The 26,395-nt window shown below is 32.7% G+C and overlaps 1 protein-coding gene and 1 long non-coding RNA gene across 2 annotated transcripts in view; one reads left to right on the top strand and one right to left on the bottom strand.

Moving 5' to 3' along the window:
* Positions 1-25,798, bottom strand: part of LOC143235142 (NAB transcription cofactor mab-10-like) — a 50,859-nt gene extending 25,061 nt beyond the window's left edge. Inside the window, exon 1 of the mRNA XM_076473006.1 lies at positions 25,550-25,798. Coding sequence (XP_076329121.1) covers positions 25,550-25,798 — 249 coding nt within the window. The remainder of the gene's footprint in view (positions 1-25,549) is intronic.
* Positions 19,834-25,756, top strand: LOC143235146 (uncharacterized). The gene is made up of 3 exons (XR_013018948.1): positions 19,834-20,337; positions 24,440-24,494; positions 25,618-25,756. It is a non-coding gene; the product is annotated as an uncharacterized LOC143235146 (long non-coding RNA).
* Positions 25,799-26,395: the final 597 nt, after the last annotated feature.

Below are 26,395 nucleotides of genomic sequence, written 5' to 3'. Positions count from 1 at the left end.
AAGCCGTGTTCACGTGCATTATGCGAAGGCTCGAACAGCGGTTGTCAATCTTCACCTTTTGTGTAACTAGTGACATCTATAGGTTAAAATAAGACAAAACATATTGGTATGCTTTCGTTGGTTTTGCAATATTGCACAAGCCGTGTTCACGTGCATTATGCAAAGGCTCGAATATCTATTAACAAGTTTGTTCAATTCTTTCGCATCTTCTGTGCACTAGGGGTACGAAAATAGTTCGTCAAAGTTAATGAATATTTATCTATTAAACGTGGAGTGCACACGTATTAAAAGCGATGATGTACAGGAAAATAAAGGTGAGCTAATACATATTTATTTAACGAAGCTACAAGTTTTCTCAATTCATGCACGTCCTGGACGATTCAACATTAAGTCTGAAGGGTTTACAACGATAAATATTGGGTATCGATACCCGAGAAACAACCAATTGTGTAGCTTTGTGCTTAACCTTAAGCAAATAATTTACACACGTCACTAACCAAAATGACCACTCCTACTGATAGGAGCTTCTTTGACGAATATTGTGCTGTCCGATTATTTTTCAGGTCACACGGACTGTAGAGGGTAACTAGAAATAAGGTTAGCAAACTTGGCATATGAATATTGATAACAAGTTAATGTTTAGGTCAAATTATTATATACGTTATTCTATTAGCCACAATAAAAAAAGGTCTTAACTTGTCAAATGTCTGTTTGTAGAATTTCGTATACGGCTATCACACATTTAAAATTGATAGACTAGAGGGAAGGCAGCTAATGAACATCTGAATCACACAAGCTCTTGGACTACTCTTTCCGATCAAATCGTGAGATTGACCATCACATTATAATGTCCCCAAAGCATGCCCATTGACTGGGATACGACATGCTCGATAAGGTAAACATGAGACAATTCAGATAAAAGTTATTTCCTGCTAGACGTTTAACAAACACAACTACTATTTTCTACACAACAAAACAGACAACTAGAGGTTTAAGACTCGATGCATTAGTAAATAGATTTTTAATAGTCGAAGTCGGAAGTTAATAAAATGTTTATCACAGACCTTGTTTATACATACTTGTTTCCTGTGCACGTGACCAAAATTCTTTAAACATTTGGTAGTAGGTTTACACTGAACATTTCTGTAAAACTTTAGAGACGTTTCTGTAATATTTAAACATTTGGTAGTAGGTTTACACTGAACATTTCTGTAAAACTTTAGAGACGTTTCTGTAATATTTAAACATTTGGTAGTAGGTTCACACTGAACATTTCTGTAAAACTTTAGAGACGTTTTTGTAATATTTCAACATTTGGTAGTAGGTTTACACTGAACATTTCTGTAAAACTTTAGAGACGTTTTTGTAATATTTAAACATTTGGTAGTAGGTTTACAGTGAACATTTCTGTAAGATAAACCACAAAATACAGAAGTCAGTTTCGAAAAACATTAATATAACGTTTCTGAAATTCAGACGGCTAATTTTCCATTAAAATACATGAACCTGTTGAACAGGCTCTCAACATATTTTCTCATCTAACGGTTTAAAAAAAATCTAAATTTGGTTGGTATATTTGTTCGTCCTTAGACCAACCAAATACGTATTGAGTTATCTGCTATCGAACCCTGGATTTTAACAGTTTAATTCCTAGTCTTACCGCTATTCTACTGGGGAAATTCTAGGTTTGATTTACGAAGAACGACTCTACTTTCATTCGTCAGATATGTATAAACAAAGAGAAAAATGTAGCGTGCAGAGGCAAAACAAAAACCATTGTAAAAACCTATGTCTTCGTTTTCATCTTGACCTTTAAAAGTTAATTAAATCTGGACCTTTATGTAGCATCTGTATGGTTAATATCCATCCATCGAATCTTGGGTATCTTCTGAAGAGAAAGAAACGAACTGTGCACGGCAAATCAGTATGTCCCTGGAGCATTAAACAGATAGGAATATTCTTTGCGTGCAACAACAATCAGGTATTTTTATTACTGTATTTAAATATGTAACATGCGTTGCTAAATAATCACTACTTCTTTACAGGAATTTCAAGCAGTTCGCTAGAATGTTTGTTTTTAAATTTCGCGCAAAGCTATACGAGGGGTATCTGCACTAGCTGTCCCTAAATTAGCATTGTAAGACTAGAAGAAAGGCAGCTGGTTATCATCCCCTACCGCCAACTGTTGGGCTACTCTTTAACCAACGTATAATAGGATTGACCCTCACATTATAACGCTCCCACGGCTGAAAAATGAAAGAGCTGTAAGTTTACTAGCCTACAACGCTAAAATCCGTGGTTCGATTCCTTGCAATGAACACAGTACATAGCCAATGTGTTTTTTATCTAGCAGCAAACAATTATAAAGGATACTTCATTTAGTCATTCTGCTTATTTCTAAGCATTAAATTGAGTAAATTTATATATACGTGTATGTATGTATGCAGTGGAGCCCCTCTAATCAGACCAGTTTGTCTCAGTTCCGAAGGTGGCTGCTTTAAAGGGGTTCCACTGTATATATATCACTAATCATGATGTCAGAGAAGCTACCTCTATATATATGACTCATTCAATAACACACACCACCATTCCCAATTTGAAGAAGAAAGGTCCAACTTTCGAAAGCGCTCGGGGTATAAGGTTTTTATTTCATTTGTTCAAGACTTCTTGAACCAGCGGGTTTCTCTAGCATCATAAAGAACTTCATGTTATGTGCGTTTAGATAAAACATAAACTTAATGGATTTATTTTCTAAAACGTTCTTCGTTAAACACAATGCGTGTCTCACTAACAACATTTTATAATGATCTAATCAGCCATGTTTGTAGACCCTTTTTGTTGTTAAGGGTAAGGTAGGAATCCGTTCTAATTCAGTGCAAAAAAGAATTGATTTTTAAGATTGTTAGAAAATTCAATTTTCTTTAACAATATTAACTAAGAATTGTTAGTCATAACAGGTTTACCCACAAAGCTTCCCTTAAACAAGTGTCTTCACGTGGTTGTAAATCTTGGCCAATACAATAGAACGTATGCAATCGTGTGGAACACAAAGTCTGGATGACTCAGTAAATAATACAACACAAACCAAAAATATCATTCTATCAGTTGTTAAAACTTAGTTAGATGCTCTATAGACAGAACATTTGAGGTCACAATTTGATGTTACTGAAGGTCATAACAGATTGCAAGCATGATGTTATACAAGGTCATACAAGCTTAGGTAATATGAAATACTTTTGCAAATAAAATTACTTGTAAAATGTCTCTAATAAAACGACTTGCAATGATATTTACAGTGAAATCTCTCTAATAAAACGACTTGTAATGATGTCTACAGTGAAATCTCTCTAATAAAACGACTTATAATGATGTTTACAGTGAAATCTCTCTAATAAAACGACTTGTAATGATGTCTACAGTGTAATCTCTCTAATAAAACGACTTGTAATGATCTTTATAGTGAAATATCTCAAATAAAACGACTTGTAATGATCTTAATAGTGAAATCTCTCCAATAAAACGACTTGTAATGATGTCTACAGTGAAATCTCTCTAATAAAACGACTTGTAATGATGTTTACAGTGAAATCTCTCTGATAAAACGACTTGTAATGATCTTAATAGTGAAATGTCTCCAATAAAACGACTTCTAATGATGTTTACAGTGAAATCTCTCTAATAAAACGACTTCTAATGATGTCTACAGTGAAATCTCACTAATAAAACGACTTGTAATGATCTTTATAGTGAAATATCTCAAATAAAACGACTTGTAATGATGTCTACAGTGAAATATCTCAAATAAAACGACTTGTAATGATCTTAATAGTGAAATCTCTCCAATAGAACGACTTGTAATGATGTCTACAGTGAAATCTCTCTAATAAAAGGACTTCTAATGATGTCTACAGTGAAATCTCTCTAATAAAACAACTTGTAATGATGTTTACAGTGAAATCTCTCTAATAAAACGACTTGTAATGATCTTAATAGTGAAATCACTCCAATAAAACGACTTGTAATGATGTCTACAGTGAAATCTCTCTAATAAAACGACTTGTAATGATCTTAATAGTGAAATCACTCCAATAAAAGGACTTGTAATGATGTCTACAGTGAAATCTCTCTAATAAAACGACTTGTAATGATGTTTACAGAGAAATCTCAATAATAAAACGACTTGTAATGATGTTTACAGTGAAATCTCTCTAATAAAACGACTTGTAATGATCTTCATAGTGAAATCTCTTCAATAAAACGACTTGTAATGATGTCTACAGTGAAATCTCTCTAATAAAACGACTTATAATGATGTTTACAGTGAAATCTCTCTAATAAAACAACTTGTGATGATGTCTGCAGTGAAATATCTTTAATAAAACGACTTGTGATGATCTTAATAGTGAAATCTCTACAATAAAACGACATCTAATGATGTTTACAGTGAAATCTCTCTAATAAAACGACTTGCAATGATGTCTACAATGAAATCGCTCTAATAAAACGACTTGTAATGATCTTTATAGAGAAATATCTCTAATTAAACGACTTGTAATGATCTTTATAGTGAAATATCTCCAATAAAACGACTTGTAATGATGTTTACAGTGAAATCTCTCTAATAAAACGACTTCTAATGATATTTACAGTGAAATCTCTCAAATAAAACGACTTGTAATGATGTCTACAGTGAAATCTCTCTAATAAAACGACTTGTAATAATCTTAATAGTGAAATCTCTCTAATAAAACGACTGGTAATGATGTTTACAGTGAAATCTCTCTAATAAAACGACTTGTAATGATGTTTACAGTGAAATCTCTCTAATAAAACGACTTGTAATGATCTTTATAGTGAAATATCTCCAATAAAACGACTTGTAATGATGTCTACAGAAAAATCTCTCTAATAAAACGACTTGTAATGATGTTTACAGTTAAATCTCTCTAATAAAACGATTTGTAATGATGTTTACAGTGAAATCTCTCTTATAAAACGACTTGTAATGATCTTAATAGTGAAATCTCTCCAATAAAACGACTTCTCATGATGTCAACAGTGAAATCTCTCTAATAAAATGACTTATAATGAAGTTTACAGTGAAATCTCTCTAATAAAACGACTTGTAATGATGTCTACAGTGAAATCTCTCTAATAAAACGACTTGCAATGATATTTACAGTGAAATCTCTCCAATAAAACGACTTGTAATGATGTCTACAGTGAAATCTCTCTAATAAAACGACTTGTAATGATGTTTACAGTAAAATCTCTCTAATAAAACGACTTGTAATGATTTTAATAGTGAAATGTCTCCAATAAAACGACTTCTAATGATGTTTACAGTGAAATCTCTCTAATAAAACGACTTGTAATGATCTTTATAGTGAAATATCTCTAATAAAACGACTTGAAATGATCTTTATAGTGAAATATCTCAAATAAAACGACTTGTAATGATGTCTACAGTGAAATATCTCAAATAAAACGACTTGTAATGATCTTAATAGTGAAATCTCTCCAATAGAACGACTTGTAATGATGTCTACAGTGAAATATCTCAAATAAAACGACTTGTAATGATCTTAATAGTGAAATCTCTCCAATAGAACGACTTGTAATGATGTCTACAGTGAAATCTCTCTAATAAAAGGACTTATAACGATGTTTACAGTGAAATCTCTCTAATAAAACAACTTCTAATGATGTCTACAGTGAAATCTCTCTAATAAAACAACTTGTAATGATGTTTACAGTGAAATCTCTCTAATAAAACGACTTGTAATGATCTTAATAGTGAAATCACTCCAATAAAACGACTTGTAATGATGTCTACAGTGAAATCTCTCTAATAAAACGACTTGTAATGATCTTAATAGTGAAATCACTCCAATAAAAGGACTTGTAGTGATGTCTACAGTGAAATCTCTCTAATAAAACGACTTGTAATGATGTTTACAGTGAAATCTCACTAATAAAACGACTTGTAATGATGTTTACAGTGAAATCTCTCTAATAAAACGACTTGTAATGATGTTTACAGTGAAATCTCTCTAATAAAACGACTTGTAATGATCTTCATAGTGAAATCTCTTCAATAAAACGACTTGTAATGATGTCTACAGTGAAATCTCTCTAATAAAACGACTTGTAATGATGTTTACAGTGAAATCTCTCTAATAAAACGACTTGTAATGATCTTTATAGAGAAATATCTCTAATTAAACGACTTGTAATGATCTTTATAGTGAAATATCTCCAATAAAACGACTTGTAATGATGTTTACAGTGAAATATCTCTAATAAAACGACTTGTAATGATATTTACAGTGAAATCTCTCAAATAAAACGACTTGTAATGATGTCTACAGTGAAATCTCTCTAATAAAACGACTTGTAATAATCTTAATAGTGAAATCTCTCCAATAAAAAGACTTGTAATGATGTCTACAGAAAAATCTCTCTAATAAAACGACTTGTAATGATGTTTACAGTTAAATCTCTCTAATAAAACGATTTGTAATGATGTTTACAGTGAAATCTCTCTTATAAAACGACTTGTAATGATCTTAATAGTGAAATCTCTCCAATAAAACGACTTCTAATGATGTCTACAGTGAAATCTCTCTAATAAAACGACTTATAATGAAGTTTACAGTGAAATCTCTCTAATAAAACGACTTGTAATGATGTCTACAGTGAAATGTCTCCAATAAAACGACTTGTAATGATGTTTACAGTGAAATCTCTCTAATAAAACGACTTGTAATGATGTCTACAGTGAAATCTCTCTAATAAAACGACTTGTAATGATCTTTATAGTGAAATATCTCAAATAAAACGACTTGTAATGATCTTTATAGGGAAATATCTCAAATAAAACGACTTGTAATGATCTTTATAGGGAAATATCTCAAATAAAACGACTTGTAATGATCTTAATAGTGAAATCTCTCCAATAAAACGACTTGTAATGATGTCTACAGTGAAATCTCTCTAATAAAAGGACTTGTAATGATGTTTACAGTGAAATCTCTCTAATAAAACGACTTGTAATGATCTTAATAGTGAAATGTCTCCAATAAAACGACTTCTAATGATGTTTACAGTTAAATCTCTCTAATAAAACGACTTCCAATGATGTCTACAGTGAAATCTCTCTAATAAAACGACTTGTAATGATGTTTACAGTGAAATCTCTCTAATAAAACGACTTGTAATGATCTTAATAGTGAAATCACTCCAATAAAACGACTTGTAATGATGTCTACAGTGAAATATCTCTAATAAAACGACTTGTAATGATCTTAATAGTGAAATCACTCCAATAAAAGGACTTGTAATGTTGTCTACAGTGAAATCTCTCTAATAAAACGACTTGTAATGATGTTTACAGTGAAATCTCACTAATAAAACGACTTGTAATGATGTTTACAGTGAAATCTCTCTAATAAAACGACTTGTAATGATATTTACAGTGAAATCTCTCTAATAAAACGTCTTGTAATGATCTTAATAGTGAAATCTCTTCAATAAAACGACTTGTAATGATGTCTACAGTGAAATCTCTCTAATAAAACGACTTATAATGATGTTTACAGTGAAATCTCTCTAATAAAACGACTTGTAATGATCTTAATAGTGAAATGTCTCCAATAAAACGACTTCTAATGATGTTTACAGTTAAATCTCTCTAATAAAACGACTTCTAATGATGTCTACAGTGAAATCTCTCTAATAAAACGACTTGTAATGATGTTTACAGTGAAATCTCTCTAATAAAACGACTTGTAATGATCTTAATAGTGAAATCTCTACAATAAAACGACATCTAATGATGTTTACAGTGAAATCTCTCTAATAAAACGACTTGTAATGATGTCTACAATGAAATCGCTCTAATAAAACGACTTGTAATGATCTTCATAGAGAAATATCTCTAATTAAACGACTTGTAATGATCTTTATAGTGAAATATCTCCAATAAAACGACTTGTAATGATGTTTACAGTGAAATCTCTCTAATAAAACGACTTGTAATGATATTTACAGTGAAATCTCTCAAATAAAACGACTTGTAATGATGTATACAGTGAAATCTCTCTAATAAAACGACTTGTAATAATCTTAATAGTGAAATCTCTCCAATAAAACGACTTGTAATGATTTATATGCAAAAACGGCTCGTTTGGGCTGAGAAAACACTTTACATAAAAGGTCGAAACGTTGTTCGCTCTTCTATGTAAAGTGTTTTCTCAGCCCAAACGAGCCGTTTTTGCATATAAATTTCTCAACAAGTGGGTTTCTCGTCATCACTGACTTGTAATGATGTTTACAGTGAAATATCTCTAATAAAACGACTTGTAATGATCTTAATAGTGAAATCTCTGCAATAAAACGACTTGTAATGATGTCTACAGTATAATCTCTCTAATAAAACGACTTATAATGATGTTTACAGTGAAATCTCTCTAATAAAACGACTTGTAATGATGTCTACAGTGCAATCTCTCTAATAAAACGACTTGTAATGATGTTTACAGTGAAATCTCTATAATAAAACGACTTGTAATGATGTCTACAGTGAAATCTCTCTAATAAAACGACTTGTAATGATGTCTATAGTGAAATATCTAATAAAACGACTTGCAATGATGTTTACATTAAAATCTCTCTAATAAAACGACTTATAATGATGTTTACAGTGAAATCTCTCTAATAAAACGACTTGTAATGATGTCTACAGTGAAATCTCTCTAATAAAACGACTTGTAATGATCTTTATAGTGAAATATCTCCAATAAAACGACTTGTAATGATGTCTACAGTGAAATCTCTCTAATAAAACGACTTGTAATAATCTTAATAGTGAAATCTCTCCAATAAAAAGACTTGTAATGATGTTTACAGTGAAATCTCTCTAATAAAACGAATTGTAATGATGTTTACATTAAAATCTCTCTAATAAAACGACTTGTAATGATGTCTACAGTGAAATCTCTCTAATAAAACGACTGGTAATGATGTTTACAGTGAAATCTCTCTAATAAAACGACTTGTAATGATGTTTACAGTGAAATCTCTCTAATAAAACGACTTGTAATGATCTTTATAGTGAAATATCTCCAATAAAACGCCTTGTAATGATGTCTACAGAAAAATCTCTCTAATAAAACGACTTGTAATGATGTTTACAGTTAAATCTCTCTAATAAAACGATTTGTAATGATGTTTACAGTGAAATCTCTCTTATAAAACGACTTGTAATGATCTTAATAGTGAAATCTCTCCAATAAAACGACTTCTGATGATGTCTACAGTGAAATCTCTCTAATAAAATGACTTATAATGAAGTTTACAGTGAAATCTCTCTAATAAAACGACTTGTAATGATGTCTACAGTGAAATCTCTCTAATAAAACGACTTGCAATGATATTTACAGTGAAATCTCTCCAATAAAACGACTTGTAATGATGTCTACAGTGAAATCTCTCTAATAAAACGACTTGTAATGATGTTTACAGTAAAATCTCTCTAATAAAACGACTTGTAATGATTTTAATAGTGAAATGTCTCCAATAAAACGACTTCTAATGATGTTTACAGTGAAATCTCTCTAATAAAACGACTTCTAATGATGTCTACAGTGAAATCTCTCTAATAAAACGACTTGTAATGATCTTTATAGTGAAATATCTCAAATAAAACGACTTGTAATGATCTTTATAGTGAAATATCTCTAATAAAACGACTTGTAATGATCTTTATAGTGAAATATCTCAAATAAAACGACTTGTAATGATGTCTACAGTGAAATATCTCAAATAAAACGACTTGTAATGATCTTAATAGTGAAATCTCTCCAATAGAACGACTTGTAATGATGTCTACAGTGAAATCTCTCTAATAAAAGGACTTATAATGATGTTTACAGTGAAATCTCTCTAATAAAACGACTTCTAATGATGTCTACAGTGAAATCTCTCTAATAAAACAACTTGTAATGATGTTTACAGTGAAATCTCTCTAATAAAACGACTTGTAATGATCTTAATAGTGAAATCACTCCAATAAAACGACTTGTAATGATGTCTACAGTGAAATCTCTCTAATAAAACGACTTGTAATGATCTTAATAGTGAAATCACTCCAATAAAAGGACTTGTAATGATGTCTACAGTGAAATCTCACTAATAAAACGACTTGTAATGATGTTTACAGTGAAATCTCTCTAATAAAACGACTTGTAATGATGTTTACAGTGAAATCTCTCTAATAAAACGACTTGTAATGATCTTCATAGTGAAATCTCTTCAATAAAACGACTTGTAATGATGTCTACAGTGAAATCTCTCTAATAAAACGACTTGTAATGATGTTTACAGTGAAATCTCTCTAATAAAACGACTTGTAATGATCTTTATAGAGAAATATCTCTAATTAAACGACTTGTAATGATCTTTATAGTGAAATATCTCCAATAAAACGACTTGTAATGATGTTTACAGTGAAATCTCTCTAATAAAACGACTTGTAATGATATTTACAGTGAAATCTCTCAAATAAAACGACTTGTAATGATGTCTACAGTGAAATCTCTCTAATAAAACGACTTGTAATAATCTTAATAGTGAAATCTCTCCAATAAAAAGACTTGTAATGATGTTTACAGTGAAATCTCTCTAATAAAACGAATTGTAATGATGTTTACATTAAAATCTCTCTAATAAAACGACTTGTAATGATGTCTACAGTGAAATCTCTCTAATAAAACGACTGGTAATGATGTTTACAGTGAAATCTCTCTAATAAAACGACTTGTAATGATGTTTACAGTGAAATCTCTCTAATAAAACGACTTTTAATGATCTTTATAGTGAAATATCTCCAATAAAACGACTTGTAATGATGTCTACAGAAAAATCTCTCTAATAAAACGACTTGTAATGATGTTTACAGTTAAATCTCTCTAATAAAACGATTTGTAATGATGTTTACAGTGAAATCTCTCTTATAAAACGACTTGTAATGATCTTAATAGTGAAATCTCTCCAATAAAACGACTTCTGATGATGTCTACAGTGAAATCTCTCTAATAAAACGACTTATAATGAAGTTTACAGTGAAATCTCTCTAATAAAACGACTTGTAATGATGTCTACAGTGAAATGTCTCCAATAAAACGACTTGCAATGATGTTTACAGTGAAATCTCTCTAATAAAACGACTTGTAATGATGTCTACAGTGAAATCTCTCTAATAAAACGACTTGTAATGATCTTTATAGTGAAATATCTCAAATAAAACGACTTGTAATGATCTTTATAAGGAAATATCTCAAATAAAACGACTTGTAATGATCTTAATAGTGAAATCTCTCCAATAAAACGACTTGTAATGATGTCTACAGTGAAATCTCTCTAATAAAAGGACTTGTAATGATGTTTACAGTGAAATCTCTCTAATAAAACGACTTGTAATGATCTTAATAGTGAAATGTCTCCAATAAAACGACTTCTAATGATGTTTACAGTTAAATCTCTCTAATAAAACGACTTCTAATGATGTCTACAGTGAAATCTCTCTAATAAAACGACTTGTAATGATGTTTACAGTGAAATCTCTCTAATAAAACGACTTGTAATGATCTTAATAGTGAAATCACTCCAATAAAACGACTTGTAATGATGTCTACAGTGAAATCTCTCTAATAAAACGACTTGTAATGATCTTAATAGTGAAATCACTCCAATAAAAGGACTTGTAATGATGTCTACAGTGAAATCTCTCTAATAAAACGACTTGTAATGATGTTTACAGTGAAATCTCACTAATAAAACGACTTGTAATGATGTTTACAGTGAAATCTCTCTAATAAAACGACTTGTAATGATGTTTACAGTGAAATCTCTCTAATAAAACGTCTTGTAATGATCTTAATAGTGAAATCTCTTCAATAAAACGACTTGTAGTGATGTCTACAGTGAAATCTCTCTAATAAAACGACTTATAATGATGTTTACAGTGAAATCTCTCTAATAAAACGACTTGTAATGATCTTAATAGTGAAATGTCTCGAATAAAACGACTTCTAATATGATGTTTACAGTTAAATCTCTCTAATAAAACGACTTCTAATGATGTCTACAGTGAAATCTCTCTAATAAAACGACTTGTAATGATGTTTACAGTGAAATCTCTCTAATAAAACGACTTGTAATGATCTTAATAGTGAAATCTCTACAATAAAACGACATCTAATGATGTTTACAGTGAAATCTCTCTAATAAAACGACTTGTAATGATGTATACAGTGAAATCTCTCTAATAAAACGACTTGTAATAATCTTAATAGTGAAATCTCTCCAATAAAACGACTTGTAATGATTTATATGCAAAAACGGCTCGTTTGGGCTGAGAAAACACTTTACATAAAAGGTCGAAACGTTGTTCGCTCTTCTATGTAAAGTGTTTTCTCAGCCCAAACGAGCCGTTTTTGCATATAAATTTCTCAACAAGTGGGTTTCTCGTCATCACTGACTTGTAATGATGTTTACAGTGAAATATCTCTAATAAAACGACTTGTAATGATCTTAATAGTGAAATCTCTGCAATAAAACGACTTGTAATGATGTCTACAGTATAATCTCTCTAATAAAACGACTTATAATGATGTTTACAGTGAAATCTCTCTAATAAAACGACTTGTAATGATGTCTACAGTGCAATCTCTCTAATAAAACGACTTGTAATGATGTTTACAGTGAAATCTCTATAATAAAACGACTTGTAATGATGTCTACAGTGAAATCTCTCTAATAAAACGACTTGTAATGATGTCTATAGTGAAATATCTAATAAAACGACTTGTAATGATGTTTACACTGATATCTCTAATAAAACGACTTGTAATGATGTTTACAATGAAATCTCTCTAATAAAACGACTTGTAATGATGTCTACAGTGAAATCGCTCTAATAAAACGACTTGTAATGATCTTTATAGTGAAATATCTCTACTAAAACGACTTGCAATGATGTTTACATTAAAATCTCTCTAATAAAACGACTTATAATGATGTTTACAGTGAAATCTCTCTAATAAAACGACTTGTAATGATGTCTACAGTGAAATCTCTCTAATAAAACGACTTGTAATGATCTTTATAGTGAAATATCTCCAATAAAACGACTTGTAATGATGTCTACAGTGAAATCTCTCTAATAAAACGACTTCTAATGATATTTACAGTGAAATCTCTCTAATAAAACGATTTGTAATGATATTTACAATGAAATCTCTCTAATAAAACGACTTGTAATGATGTCTATATTGAAATATCTAATAAAACGACTTGTAATGATGTTTACACTGATATCTCTAATAAAACGACTTGTAAAGATGTCTACAGTGAAATCGCTCTAATAAAACGACTTGTAATGATCTTTATTGTGAAATCTCTCTAATAAAACGACTTGTAATGATCTTTATAGTGACATATCTCGAATAAAATGACTTGTAATGATGTCTACAGTGAAGTCTCTCTAATAAAAAGACTGGTAATGATGTTTACAGTGAAATCTCTCTAATAAAACGACTTGTAATGATCTTTATAGTGAAATATCTCTAATAAAACGTGTGCATCATAAAGTTTGCAGTTGTTGATACTTAGTGTACATCATCCAGTTTGTGGTTATTGATACTTAGTGTACATCATATAGTTTGCTATTATTGATACTTGATGTACATCATTCACTTTGTAGTTGATGATACTTAGTGTACATTATACAGTTTGTAGTTGTTGATACTTAGTGTACATCATATAGTTTGTGGTTGTTGATACCTAGTGTACATCATACAGTTTGTAGTTGTTGATACTTAGTGTACATCATATAGTTTGTAGTTGATGATACTTAGTGTACATCATACAGTTTGTAGTTGTTGATACTTAGTGTACATTATACAGTTTGTAGTTGATGATACTTAATGTACATCATTCAGTTTGTAGTTGATGATACTTAGTGTACATTATACAGTTTGTAGTTGATGATACTTAGTGTACATCATTCAGTTTGTAGTTGTTGATACTTAGTGTACATCATTCAGTTTGTAGTTGTTGATACTTAGTGTACATCATACAGTTTGTAGTTGATGATACTTAGTGTACATCAAACAGTTTGTAGTTGATGATACTTAGTGTACATCATATAGATTGTAGTTGATGATACTTAGTGTACATCATATAGTTTGTAGTTGTTGATACTTCGTGTACATCATAAAGTTTGCAGTTGTTGATACTTAGTGTACATCATACAGTTTGTGGTTATTGATACTTAGTGTACATCATATAGTTTGCAGTTATTGATACTTAATGTACATCATTCACTTTGTAGTTGATGATACTTAGTGTACATCATTCAGTTTGTAGTTGATGATACTTAGTGTACATCATTCAGTTTGTAGTTGATGATGCTTAGTGTACATCCATTCAGTTTGTAGTTGTTGATACTTAGTGTACATCATTCAGTTTGTAGTTGATGATGCTTAGTGTACATCTATTCAGTTTGTAGTTGTTGATACTTAGTGTACATCATTCAGTTTGTAGTTGTTGATACTTAGTGTACATTATACAGTTTGTAGTTGATGATACTTAGTGTACATCATACAGTTTGTAGTTGATGATACTTAGTGTACATCATTCAGTTTGTAGTTGTTGATACTTTGTGTACATCATTCAGTTTGTAGTTGTTGATACTTAGTGTACATTATACAGTTTGTAGTTAATGATACTTAGTGTACATCATACAGTTTGTAGTTGATGATACTTAGTGTACATCATTCAGTTTGTAGTTGTTGATACTTCGTGTACATCATAAAGTTTGTAGTTGATGATACTTAGTGTACATCATTCAGTTTGTAGTTGATGATACTTAGTGTACATTATACAGTTTGTAGTTGATGATACTTAGTGTACATCATTCAGTTTGTAGTTGATGATACTTAGTGTACATCATTCAGTTTGTAGTTGTTGATACTTAGTGTACATCATTCAGTTTGTTGTTGATGATACTTAGTGTACATCATTCAGTTTGTAGTTGTTGATACTTCGTGTACATCATAAAGTTTGTAGTTGATGATACTTAGTGTACATCATTCAGTTTGTAGTTGATGATACTTAGTGTACATTATACAGTTTGTAGTTGATGATACTTAGTGTACATCATTCAGTTTGTAGTTGATGATACTTAGTGTACATCATTCAGTTTGTAGTTGTTGATACTTAGTGTACATCATTCAGTTTGTTGTTGATGATACTTAATGTACATCATTCAGTTTGTAGTTGATGATACTTAGTGTACATCATACATTTTGTTGTTGATGATACTTAATGTACTTCATACAGTTTGTAGTTGTTGATACTTTGTGTACATCATTCAGTTTGTAGTTGATGATACTTAGTGTACATCATTCAGTTTGTTGTTGATGATAGTTAATGTACATCATTCAGTTTGTAGTTGTTGACACTTAGTGTACATCATTCAGTTTGTAGTTGTTGATACTTTGTGTACATCATACAGTTTGTAGTTGATGATACTTAGTGTACATCATACACTTTGTAGTTGATGATACTTAGTGTACATCATTCAGTTTGTTGTTGATGATACTTAATGTACATCATTCAGTTTGTAGTTGTTGACACTTAGTGTACATCATTCAGTTTGTAGTTGATGATACTTAGTGTACATCATTCAGTTTGTTGTTGATGATACTTAATGTACATCATATAGTTTGTGGTTGTTGATACTTAGTGTACATCATATAGTTTGTGGTTATTGATACTAAGTGTACATCATTCAGTTTGTACTTTTTGATACTTAATGTACATCATTCACTTTGTACTTTTTGATACTTAATGTACCTCATTCACTTTGTGGTTGTTGATACTTAGTGTACATCATGCAGTTTGTAGTTCATGATACTTAGTGTACGTCATCCAGTTTCTGGACAGATACATAGGTAAAACCAAACTTACAACTGTCTGGGTTATTGAGACAAACCAAAAGAAGGCGACTGTGTTGTTTACTGTGAAATAAAAAAAGTGTAATATACTACCATTGTCTGAATGTTTTGAACCAGACATCCAAAACGAGACGTCGGGATAAACTCAGACGTAAACATCAAAACAAACAAAAGGAAGGAAACCAGACACCCAAAACATTCAGATACCTCACGTATCGGTTTGTTAAAACAGCGTCCTTGTGTAGTTTCTGTGGAAGGTTTTATGGAACATTTATAATCGACAGTTTAAACAACGACTAGTTATCTAGTTCTAAACAACTGAAAGTCATGTTTAGCCTACAGATAGACGAACAGGAATATGACAACAGGAATATGGCTTTTCATACGTTTTTTATGAAACTGGAGAGAAACAATAATCCAGTATTTAGCTTCTCACTAGTCTACATAATGGACTAGACAGTAGCTGAAAAATCCCGAAAGAAAGTTAATGTTTTCAGTTTATTAAACACAAAAAAAAAATAGATTTGTTCACCATTAACCCATGAAGTCTGCGTTTTGTGTTTCGACTATAAAGGTTGTTGAATTGTTCTGTACAGAAGTAAAGAAAACGGAGAATAACACGCTAATGATAATTTTATTTCTAAACTTCTTAGACCGCTGCAAAGAAAGATTCGGAGTTTAAAAGAAAACGGATTAATTATGCTAATAAACTACATCTGTGTGTGTGTTTGTGGCGAGAGTGGAATCTCCTGTGAACTTACGAAAATCAAATGATGTTAACCAAAACAGTACAAAATGTGGCCCGGCATGGCCTAGTGTGGCCCGGTATAGCCAAGTGTGTTAAGGCGTTCGACTCGTAATCCAAGGATCGCGGGTTCGAATCCCGGTCACACCAAACACGCTCGCTCTTTAGCCGTGGGAGACTTATAATATGACGGTCAATCCCACTATTCGTTGGTAAAAGAGTAGCCCAAGAGTTGGCGGTGGGTGGTGATGACTAGCTGCCTTCCCTCTAGTCCTACACTGCTAAATTAGGGGCGGCTAGTGCAGATAGCCCTCGTGTAGCTTTACGCGAAATTCAAAAACAAACAAACAAACAGTACGAAACCTAAATCAGTTCTTCCATTCGTACGGACGGAATTTGACTAATTCATGACAGTCAAATTTCCTTAAGTTGTTTTAATATAGTTTCTTCATCATTATTAAATATTTGTGTGCTTTAAAACGACTATTTTCAACGTTGTCAGCAGCTAAAACAAAGGTTACTGTTTTAACAAACCAGTACGTGAGGTATCAGAATGTTTGGGTGTCTGGTTTCCTTCCTTTTGTTTGTTTTGATGTTTACGTCTGAGTTTATCCCGACGTCTGGTTTCGGATGTCTAGTTCAAAACATTCAGACACTGGTAGTATATTACACTTCATTTTATTTCACAGTAAACAACACAGTCGCCTTCTTTTGGTTTGTCTCAATAACCCAGACAGTTGTAAGTTTGGTTTTACCTATGTATCTGTCCAGAAACTGGATGACGTACACTAAGTATCATGAACTACAAACTGCATGATGTACACTAAGTATCAACAACCACAAACTGAATGAGGTACATTAAGTATCAAAAAGTACAAAGTGAATGATGTACATTAAGTATTAAAAAGTACAAACTGAATGATGTACACTTAGTATCAATAACCACAAACTATATGATGTACACTAAGTATCAATAACCACAAACTATATGATGTACACTAAGTATCAATAACCACAAACTATATGATGTACACTAAGTGTCAATAACCACAAACTATATGATGTACACTAAGTATCAATAACCACAAACTATATGATGTACACTAAGTATCAATAACCACAAACTATATGATGTACACTAAGTATCAATAACCACAAACTATATGATGTACACTAAGTATCAATAACCACAAGCTATATGATGTACACTAAGTATCAATAACCACAAACTGAATGATGTACACTAAGTATCAATAACCACAAACTATATGATGTACACTAAGTATCAATAACCACAAACTATATGATGTACACTAAGTATCAATAACCACAAACTATATGATGTACACTAAGCATCAATAACCACAAACTATATGATGTACACTAAGTATCAATAACCACAAACTGAATGATGTACACTAAGTATCAATAACCACAAACTATATGATGTACACTAAGTATCAATAACCACAAACTATATGATGTACACTAAGTATCAATAACCACAAACTATATGATGTACACTAAGTATCAATAACCACAAGCTGGATGATATACACTAAGTATCAATAACCACAACTGGATGATATACATATTGCTGTATATTTTATCTAAGAGTGTTTATGAAGGTCAAGTTGTTGTAGTTTCTTATGTAGAGATCTCTTCCTCACATGTTTCTCAATTTTTCAGTAATTCTCACGAAAGTTTAAGAATTCTTTCCAACCTCTTGCAAATCTTCGGATGACGGACGGTTTACGCTACAATTATCCATATCTTTTGAGGTGTTTTGTTATCTTTTTTCTAACAACTTTCTACTGCAGACACATTCCAGCCATCAAAGTGACCTGGAATGCCAGATAAAGAGATCAAAGTTCATATTATTTACTTTTCCTTCAGAAACTGGACGCTAATTCACTACTCGAGGTATGTGTTGCATACATATATATCCCCGTACAACATATGAGTGAAAAACAAAGAAACGACTAACGCCAACTACAATAATACGAAGAACCGGTATATGCGAAGTACAGTTATGTGGATACTGGCAAGCGTTCAAAACACGACTAAAACTGGCGAAATAACTGACTGGTAACGGGTTGGGCGTCAAGTTCCGTGATAGCTGGCACATTATAATACCCACTCCAGTCATTTTTGTTTTAACGTAATAATTAATCATATCGTGCTATGAGGAAGAAACGAATGTTTGGACCAAAATGGATATGAAAGATCACAGGATATCAATACAAGTCACACCTTACTCTATCCACAGCTGGCAAACGTTTCTTATTTCGTTGACGTGTGACTTCATTCGGAGTCAATTTCTTCTTGAGGTAGCGTAAAAACAAGAGCAGCAAAAACCATATTCATAAGCCATCTGACGCCTGTATTTCTGTTTTGTGTTGTTCGAAGTTATTGACGAAGCTACACAAAGGGTTATTTGTGCCTTCCCCACCGTGGGTATTGAAATCACTGTTCCATAGTTGTGTCTGCAGACGTACAGTTATGTCACTGGGTGGCTTACGTGTGTATATATTTAAATACTCTATATTTATATAGAGGTGTATAAAAATTAACAAAGTGGGCTAAATTCATTGACCTAGGTTGTGTAGCTCTTTAAATTACTGCTCCCCCCTAGGTTATGTAGCTGTTTAAATTACTGCTCCCCCCTATGTTATGTAGCTATTTAAATTACTGCTCCCCCTAGGTTATGTAGCTCTTTAAATTACTGCACCCCCCTAGGTTATGTAGCTCTTTAAATTACTGCTCCCCTAGGTTATGTAGCTCTTTAAATTACTGCACCCCCCTAGGTTATGTAGCTCTTTAAGTTACTGCTCCCCTAGGTTATGTAGCTCTTTAAATTACTGCTCCCCCTAGGTTATGTAGCTCTTTAAATTACTGCTCTCCCTAGGTTATGTAGCTCTTTTAATTACTGCTCCCCCTAGGTTGTGTAGCTCTTTAAATTACTGCTCCCCTAGGTTATGTAGCTTTTAAATTACTGCTCCCCTAGGTTATGCAGCTTTTAAATTACTGCCCCCGAGGGTTATGTAGGTCTTTAAATTACTGCTCCCCCTAGGTTATGTAGCTCTTTAAATTACTGCTCCCCCCAAAAAAAACAGCCAAAAATTGTTCAGAAAATACAACAGAATCATTAAAAACACAACTGATTAAATACATCAAACAACAGTTACACATGACACACTTGTCGAAATACCGATACGCTGATGACATCATCAGTGTGGAAGAACTAACAATGTTCTTCACACCTATCACACCGTTTCTTTTTTTTTACGTTATTGGTTGTACCGTACAACGTCATATATTAAACCTGTGGTCGTCAAAACGTTGAAATCATTTGGAAACACATGACCTTCGGTTTTCTTTGAATAATATAATGGGACAGCACAGGCCATACCATTTTCGACTAACCACGATTAGCTTGATCTGTGGAAATTACACGCCGTCAATAAGAGTCAAACTGCAAGAGAAACCCTCACTAGTATCTTTGTTTTAAAGTGAAAAATGACCATTTTACCACCAGAGACGTATCTACTGAAACCACAACAAAAAAGCGTGAGTATATCAGCATACAAATGTATTGGATTCAGTAGTAATTCAATTAAAATAAATAACGGTTTATTTCTGAAGTTAAAACATATCTGATAGCTTCATATATTAAAACATCTACAAGCTAGAGGTTACGTGTCAGAGGTAAAACTTGTTAAGCCGAAGCGTTCTAAGAGGAATAGTATTAGTATCCAAAGAGCTTTGCGTAATTTCTTAGTGGCATGAAATATAATTCTGAATTAAGTTTTGAGTGACTGAATATCACTATATACCAGCAGTACTAGACAGATGGTAGATGTAATATCACTAGTTACCAGCAGTACTAGACAGATGGTAGATGTAATATCACTAGTTACCAGCAGTACTAGACAGATGGTAGATGTACTATCACTACTTACAAGCAGTACTAGAGAGACGGTAGATGTACTATCACTACTTACCAGCAGTACTAGAGAGACGGTAGATGTACTATCACTACTTACAAGCAGTACTAGAGAGACGGTAGATGTACTATCACTATTTACCAGCAGTACTAGAGAGACGGTAGATGTACTATCACTACTTACAAGCAGTACTAGAGAGACGGTAGATGTACTATCACTACTTACAAGCAGTACTAGAGAGACGGTAGATGTACTATCACTACTTACCAGCAGTACTAGAGAGACGGTAGATGTACTATCACTATTTACCAGCAGTACTAGAGAGACGGTAGATGTACTATCACTATTTACCAGCAATACAAGAGAGACGGTAGATGTACTATCACTACTTACAAGCAGTACTAGAGAGACGGTAGATGTACTATCACTATTTACCAGCAGTACTAGAGAGATGGTAGATGTACTATCACTATTTACCAGCAGTACTAGAGAGACGGTAGATGTACTATCACTATTTACCAGCAGTACTAGAGAGACGGTAGATGTACTATCACTATTTACCAGCAATACAAGAGAGACGGTAGATGTACTATCACTACTTACAAGCAGTACTAGAGAGACGGTAGATGTACTATCACTATTTACCAGCAGTACTAGAGAGATGGTAGATGTACTATCACTACTTACAAGCAGTACTAGAGAGACGGTAGATGTACTATCACTACTTACAAGCAGTACTAGAGAGACGGTAGATGTACTATCACTATTTACCAGCAGTACTAGAGAGACGGTAGATGTACTATCACTACTTACAAGCAGTACTAGAGAGACGGTAGATGTACTATCACTACTTACAAGCAGTACTAGAGAGACGGTAGATGTACTATCACTACTTACAAGCAGTACTAGAGAGACGGTAGATGTAATATCACTACTTACAAGCAGTACTAGAGAGACGGTAGATGTACTATCACTACTTACAAGCAGTACTAGAGAGACGGTAGATGTACTATCACTATTTACCAGCAGTACTAGAGAGACGGTAGATGTACTATCACTACTTACCAGCAGTACTAGAGAGACGGTAGATGTACTATCACTACTTACAAGCAGTACTAGAGAGACGGTAGATGTACTATCACTATTTACCAGCAGTACTAGAGAGACGGTAGATGTACTATCACTACTTACAAGCTGTACTAGAGAGACGGTAGATGTACTATCACTACTTACAAGCAGTACTAGAGAGACGGTAGATGTACTATCACTATTTACCAGAAGTACTAGAGAGACGGTAGATGTACTATCATTATTTACCTGCAGTAATAGAGAGACGGTTGATGTACTATCACTATTTACCAGCAGTACTAGAGAGACGGTAGATGTACTATCACTATTTACCAGAAGTACTAGAGAGACGGTAGATGTACTATCATTATTTACCTGCAGTAATAGAGAGACGGTAGATGTACTATCACTATTTACCAACAGTACTAGAGAGACGGTAGATGTACTATCACTATTTACCAGCAGTACTAGAGAGACGGTAGATGTACTATCACTATTTACCAGCAGTACTAGAGAGACGGTAGATGTACTATCATTATTTACCAGCAGTACTAGAGAGACGGTAGATGTACTATCACTATTTACCAGCAGTACTAGAGAGACGGTAGATGTACTATCATTATTTACCAGCAGTACTAGAGAGACGGTAGATGTACTATCACTACTTACCAGCAGTACTAGAGAGACGGTAGATGTACTATCACTATTTACCAGCAGTACTAGAGAGACGGTAGATGTACTATCACTATTTACCAGCAGTACTAGAGAGACGGTAGATGTACTATCACTATTTACCAGCAGTACTAGAGAGACGGTAGATGTACTATCACTATTTACCAGCAGTACTAGAGAGACGGTAGATGTACTATCACTATTTACCAGCAGTACTAGAGAGACGGTAGATGTACTATCACTATTTACCAGCAGTACTAGAGAGACGGTAGATGTACTATCACTATTTACCAGCAGTACTAGAGAGACGGTAGATGTACTATCACTATTTACCAACAGTACTAGAGAGACGGTAGATGTACTATCACTATTTACCAGCAGTACTAGAGAGACGGTAGATGTACTATCACTATTTACCAGAAGTACTAGAGAGACGGTAGATGTACTATCATTATTTACCTGCAGTAATAGAGAGACGGTTGATGTACTATCACTATTTACCAGCAGTACTAGAGAGACGGTAGATGTACTATCACTATTTACCAGAAGTACTAGAGAGACGGTAGATGTACTATCATTATTTACCTGCAGTAATAGAGAGACGGTTGATGTACTATCACTATTTACCAGCAGTACTAGAGAGACGGTAGTACATCTCAGTACTAGTGAGATGTAACCTAAATATCACTTTACTCTTAGTACTAGTGAGATGTAACCTGAACATCAGTTTACCCTTAGTACTAGTGAGATGTAACCTGAATATCACTTTACCCTCAGTACTAGTGAGATGTAACCTGAATATCACTTTACCCTTAGTACTAGTGAGATGTAATCTGAATATCACTTTACCCTTAGTACTGGTGAGATGTAACCTGAATATCACTTTACCCTCAGTACTAGTGAGATGTAACTTGAATATCACTTTACCCTTAGTACTAGTGAGATGTAACCTGAATATCACTTTACCCTTAGTACTAGTGAGATGTAACCTGAATATCACTTTACCCTTAGTACTAGTGAGATGTAACCTGAATACCAGTTTATCCTTAGTACTAGTGAGATGTAACCTGAATATCACTTTACCCTCAGTACTAGTGAGATGTAACCTGAATATCACTTTACCCTTAGTACTAGTGAGATGTAACCTGAATATCACTTTACCCTTAGTACTAGTGAGATGTAACCTGAATACCAGTTTATCCTTAGTACTAGTGAGATGTAACCTGAATATCACTTTACCCTTAGTACTAGTGAGATGTAACCTGAATACCAGTTTATCCTTAGTACTAGTGAGATGTAACCTGAATATCACTTTACCCTTAGTACTAGTGAGATGTAACCTGAGTATCACTCCACCTTCCGTACTAGAGAGATGTAACCTGAATATCACTTCACCTTCCGTACTAGAGAGATGTAACCTGAATATCACTTCACCTTCCGTACCAGACAGATGTAGAGATGTTTTTATGTTTTAAGTGCAGATGGTTTTTTCACATTTGTTTTGAAGCCTCGTGTCAGTAGAATCAATGTACTCCGGTAATTGTTGAGATGTCCTATAGATAACTGTGTCCTTTAGGATTTACACAGTTCTCAGTCTGTTTTGTGTTCTAACAATATAATTACATTGTAGCTGGTAGTTTATACATAAACTACAAGATCAGTGACAGTTACATCTTTGGCCCAACTTACCAAGGTTTGTTATGTTATTTAAGTCAAACAATTAATTCTTACTTACTAATTTATGAAAACATTAAATGAGAGGTACGCAGCTGTGGTAAATGCATATAATACAGTTTGTTTCTGATATCACAACTTTTATACTGTAAGGTTAGGCTTAAGGTAAGAAGAAACAGTGAATATACCTTTGTTATTTGGTAAAATATTATTTTTATTTTATACAACCAATAAACTTAATGTTTTGTTTTGTTTTTAAATTGTAAAAGTGTTTCCAATATATCTTCTACAATAAAGTGGTTTTATTTCAGTTCCACAAATTTTTGTTCCACCAGACAATATTAGCTACAGTATATGCAGAGCTAGGTAAGTCCTATCTGTGTTGCATTGAGGTCTTACCCCTTGAAAATAAAAATTGATGTTTTTGGTAGTATAGCATAGTAAAGTTTTCATAACATTTGGAAATGTTAGGTATATGTGGTGAAAAAAGGAAACATGAGAAAACCATATTATGAAACTTGTGCTTCAAATAGCTGTTGTTTTTAAATATATTACTGAAGTCTCGATAAAGTTAAAACATTGTTAGATTTTAGTTGCTTGTTTGGAATGAAACACAAAGCTACACAATAAGCTATATATTCTCTGTCCACCATAGCTATTGAAACCCAGTTTCTAACACTATAAGTCCACTGGGAAGGGCACGTTGTTTGAAACCATTGGTTTTTACAAAATCTAATGGATAAAGTTGAAATAGTGTACTGGTATCAAGTCACTGTGCCGTATTTATTGAAACTGAAGATCTTACAAAAATCGAATGATTACTGTTGGAATATAACTGCTGAAATCCAAATACAGTGTTATATATTATTCAAAGTAGGTTCAGGAAGGGAAAGAAGGACTATCAGAACAGACAGTCTACAAAAGAGTGGGTTTGTTTGGTAACCTGTAATTCAAGGCAGATGATTTGTTGACTTAACAGTACATCAAAATTACTGTGAAAAAAGTTAAAATAAAAATAGAACATTTAAACTCTCATATAATGAAATATCGTTAAAAGTAAACTTTAAATTTATAATTAGTGTGCCATTGCAGATGTCATGTCTCGTTTAGAACTGTATGAAAGCAAAGCCCATAGTAACATCCAATTTCAGTATTTGAATGCAACACGCTACAATGAAGCTATCCAACTGTTTCCACTGTTGAGCAGAATCAAACCCCAAACATCAGACAGTTTTTCGTAATAATCAGGTTATATTCCGATGATAGGTCTGTTAGTTTGTTTCTAGGATTTTTGGTTGTCGTTTGTATACGTGTACTTGTTCTAGTGACAAACTCGCTCTGCTTTCTTATCAACTACTAAAAACAGCAACGTTAATACAATATTGTATATTTTATTTAAATAAACAAAAATGAAAGCCTACCTGGTGCAGAAATGCTTGATTGAAATGCTGCTGTACTTGACATGGAGAGATTGTGTCTTTTCTCCCAGGGGAAGGAGAGGACTGACTACTGGAGGGGAGCATGGAGAATGGTGGGCTGGGTCGAAGTGTCATTCCGGATGGTTGTGTGACAGAGTTGATACCACCGCTTCCTGGTCCTGGTCGACTTACAGAAGGCATATTTACAGGGTGGTTAGAGAGCAAAGTGGGCATTAATGGTGCTTGAAACATGGCTGAAAATAAAATATTGAAAATACATGAAAATAAGCAATGACTCTTGAAACACTGCTGAATATTTATAAAATACTGAAACTAAACAATTGAAATATACTGGAATAAATCATCATGTTTAAAAATAGCTGAACGTTTATGAAATACTAAAATAAACAACTAAAATGTATCAGAATAAATCAGAGGTGTTATGTGAAACATGGCTGAATGTCTGTAAAATGTATTGGAATCAAATCAGAAGCGTTAATTGAAACATGGCTAAATGTTTGTAAAATGCATGAGAATAAATCAAAGGTGTTAAATGAAACATAGCTGAATGTTTGTAAAATGTACTGGAATAAATGAAAAGTGTTAATTGAAACATGGCTGAGTGTTTGTAAAATGTATTGGAATAAATGAGAGGTGTTAATTGAAACTTGGCTGAATGTTTGTAAAATGCGAAAAATAAACAACTAAAATACATAAAAATAAAAAGATAGTATTAACTATTCCCTTATGTAATAAGTGTATATGTATTATCTATACTATCAAAGTTTAAACATTATTAACCAAAACAGCTCGAGGAAGTAATATAAAAAGAATTGTCAGAAAACATTC

Source organism: Tachypleus tridentatus, chromosome 2 (assembly GCF_004210375.1).
Source record: "Tachypleus tridentatus isolate NWPU-2018 chromosome 2, ASM421037v1, whole genome shotgun sequence".
Lineage (NCBI taxonomy): Eukaryota > Metazoa > Arthropoda > Merostomata > Xiphosura > Limulidae > Tachypleus > Tachypleus tridentatus.
This window is presented reverse-complemented; position numbering and strand designations above follow the sequence as displayed.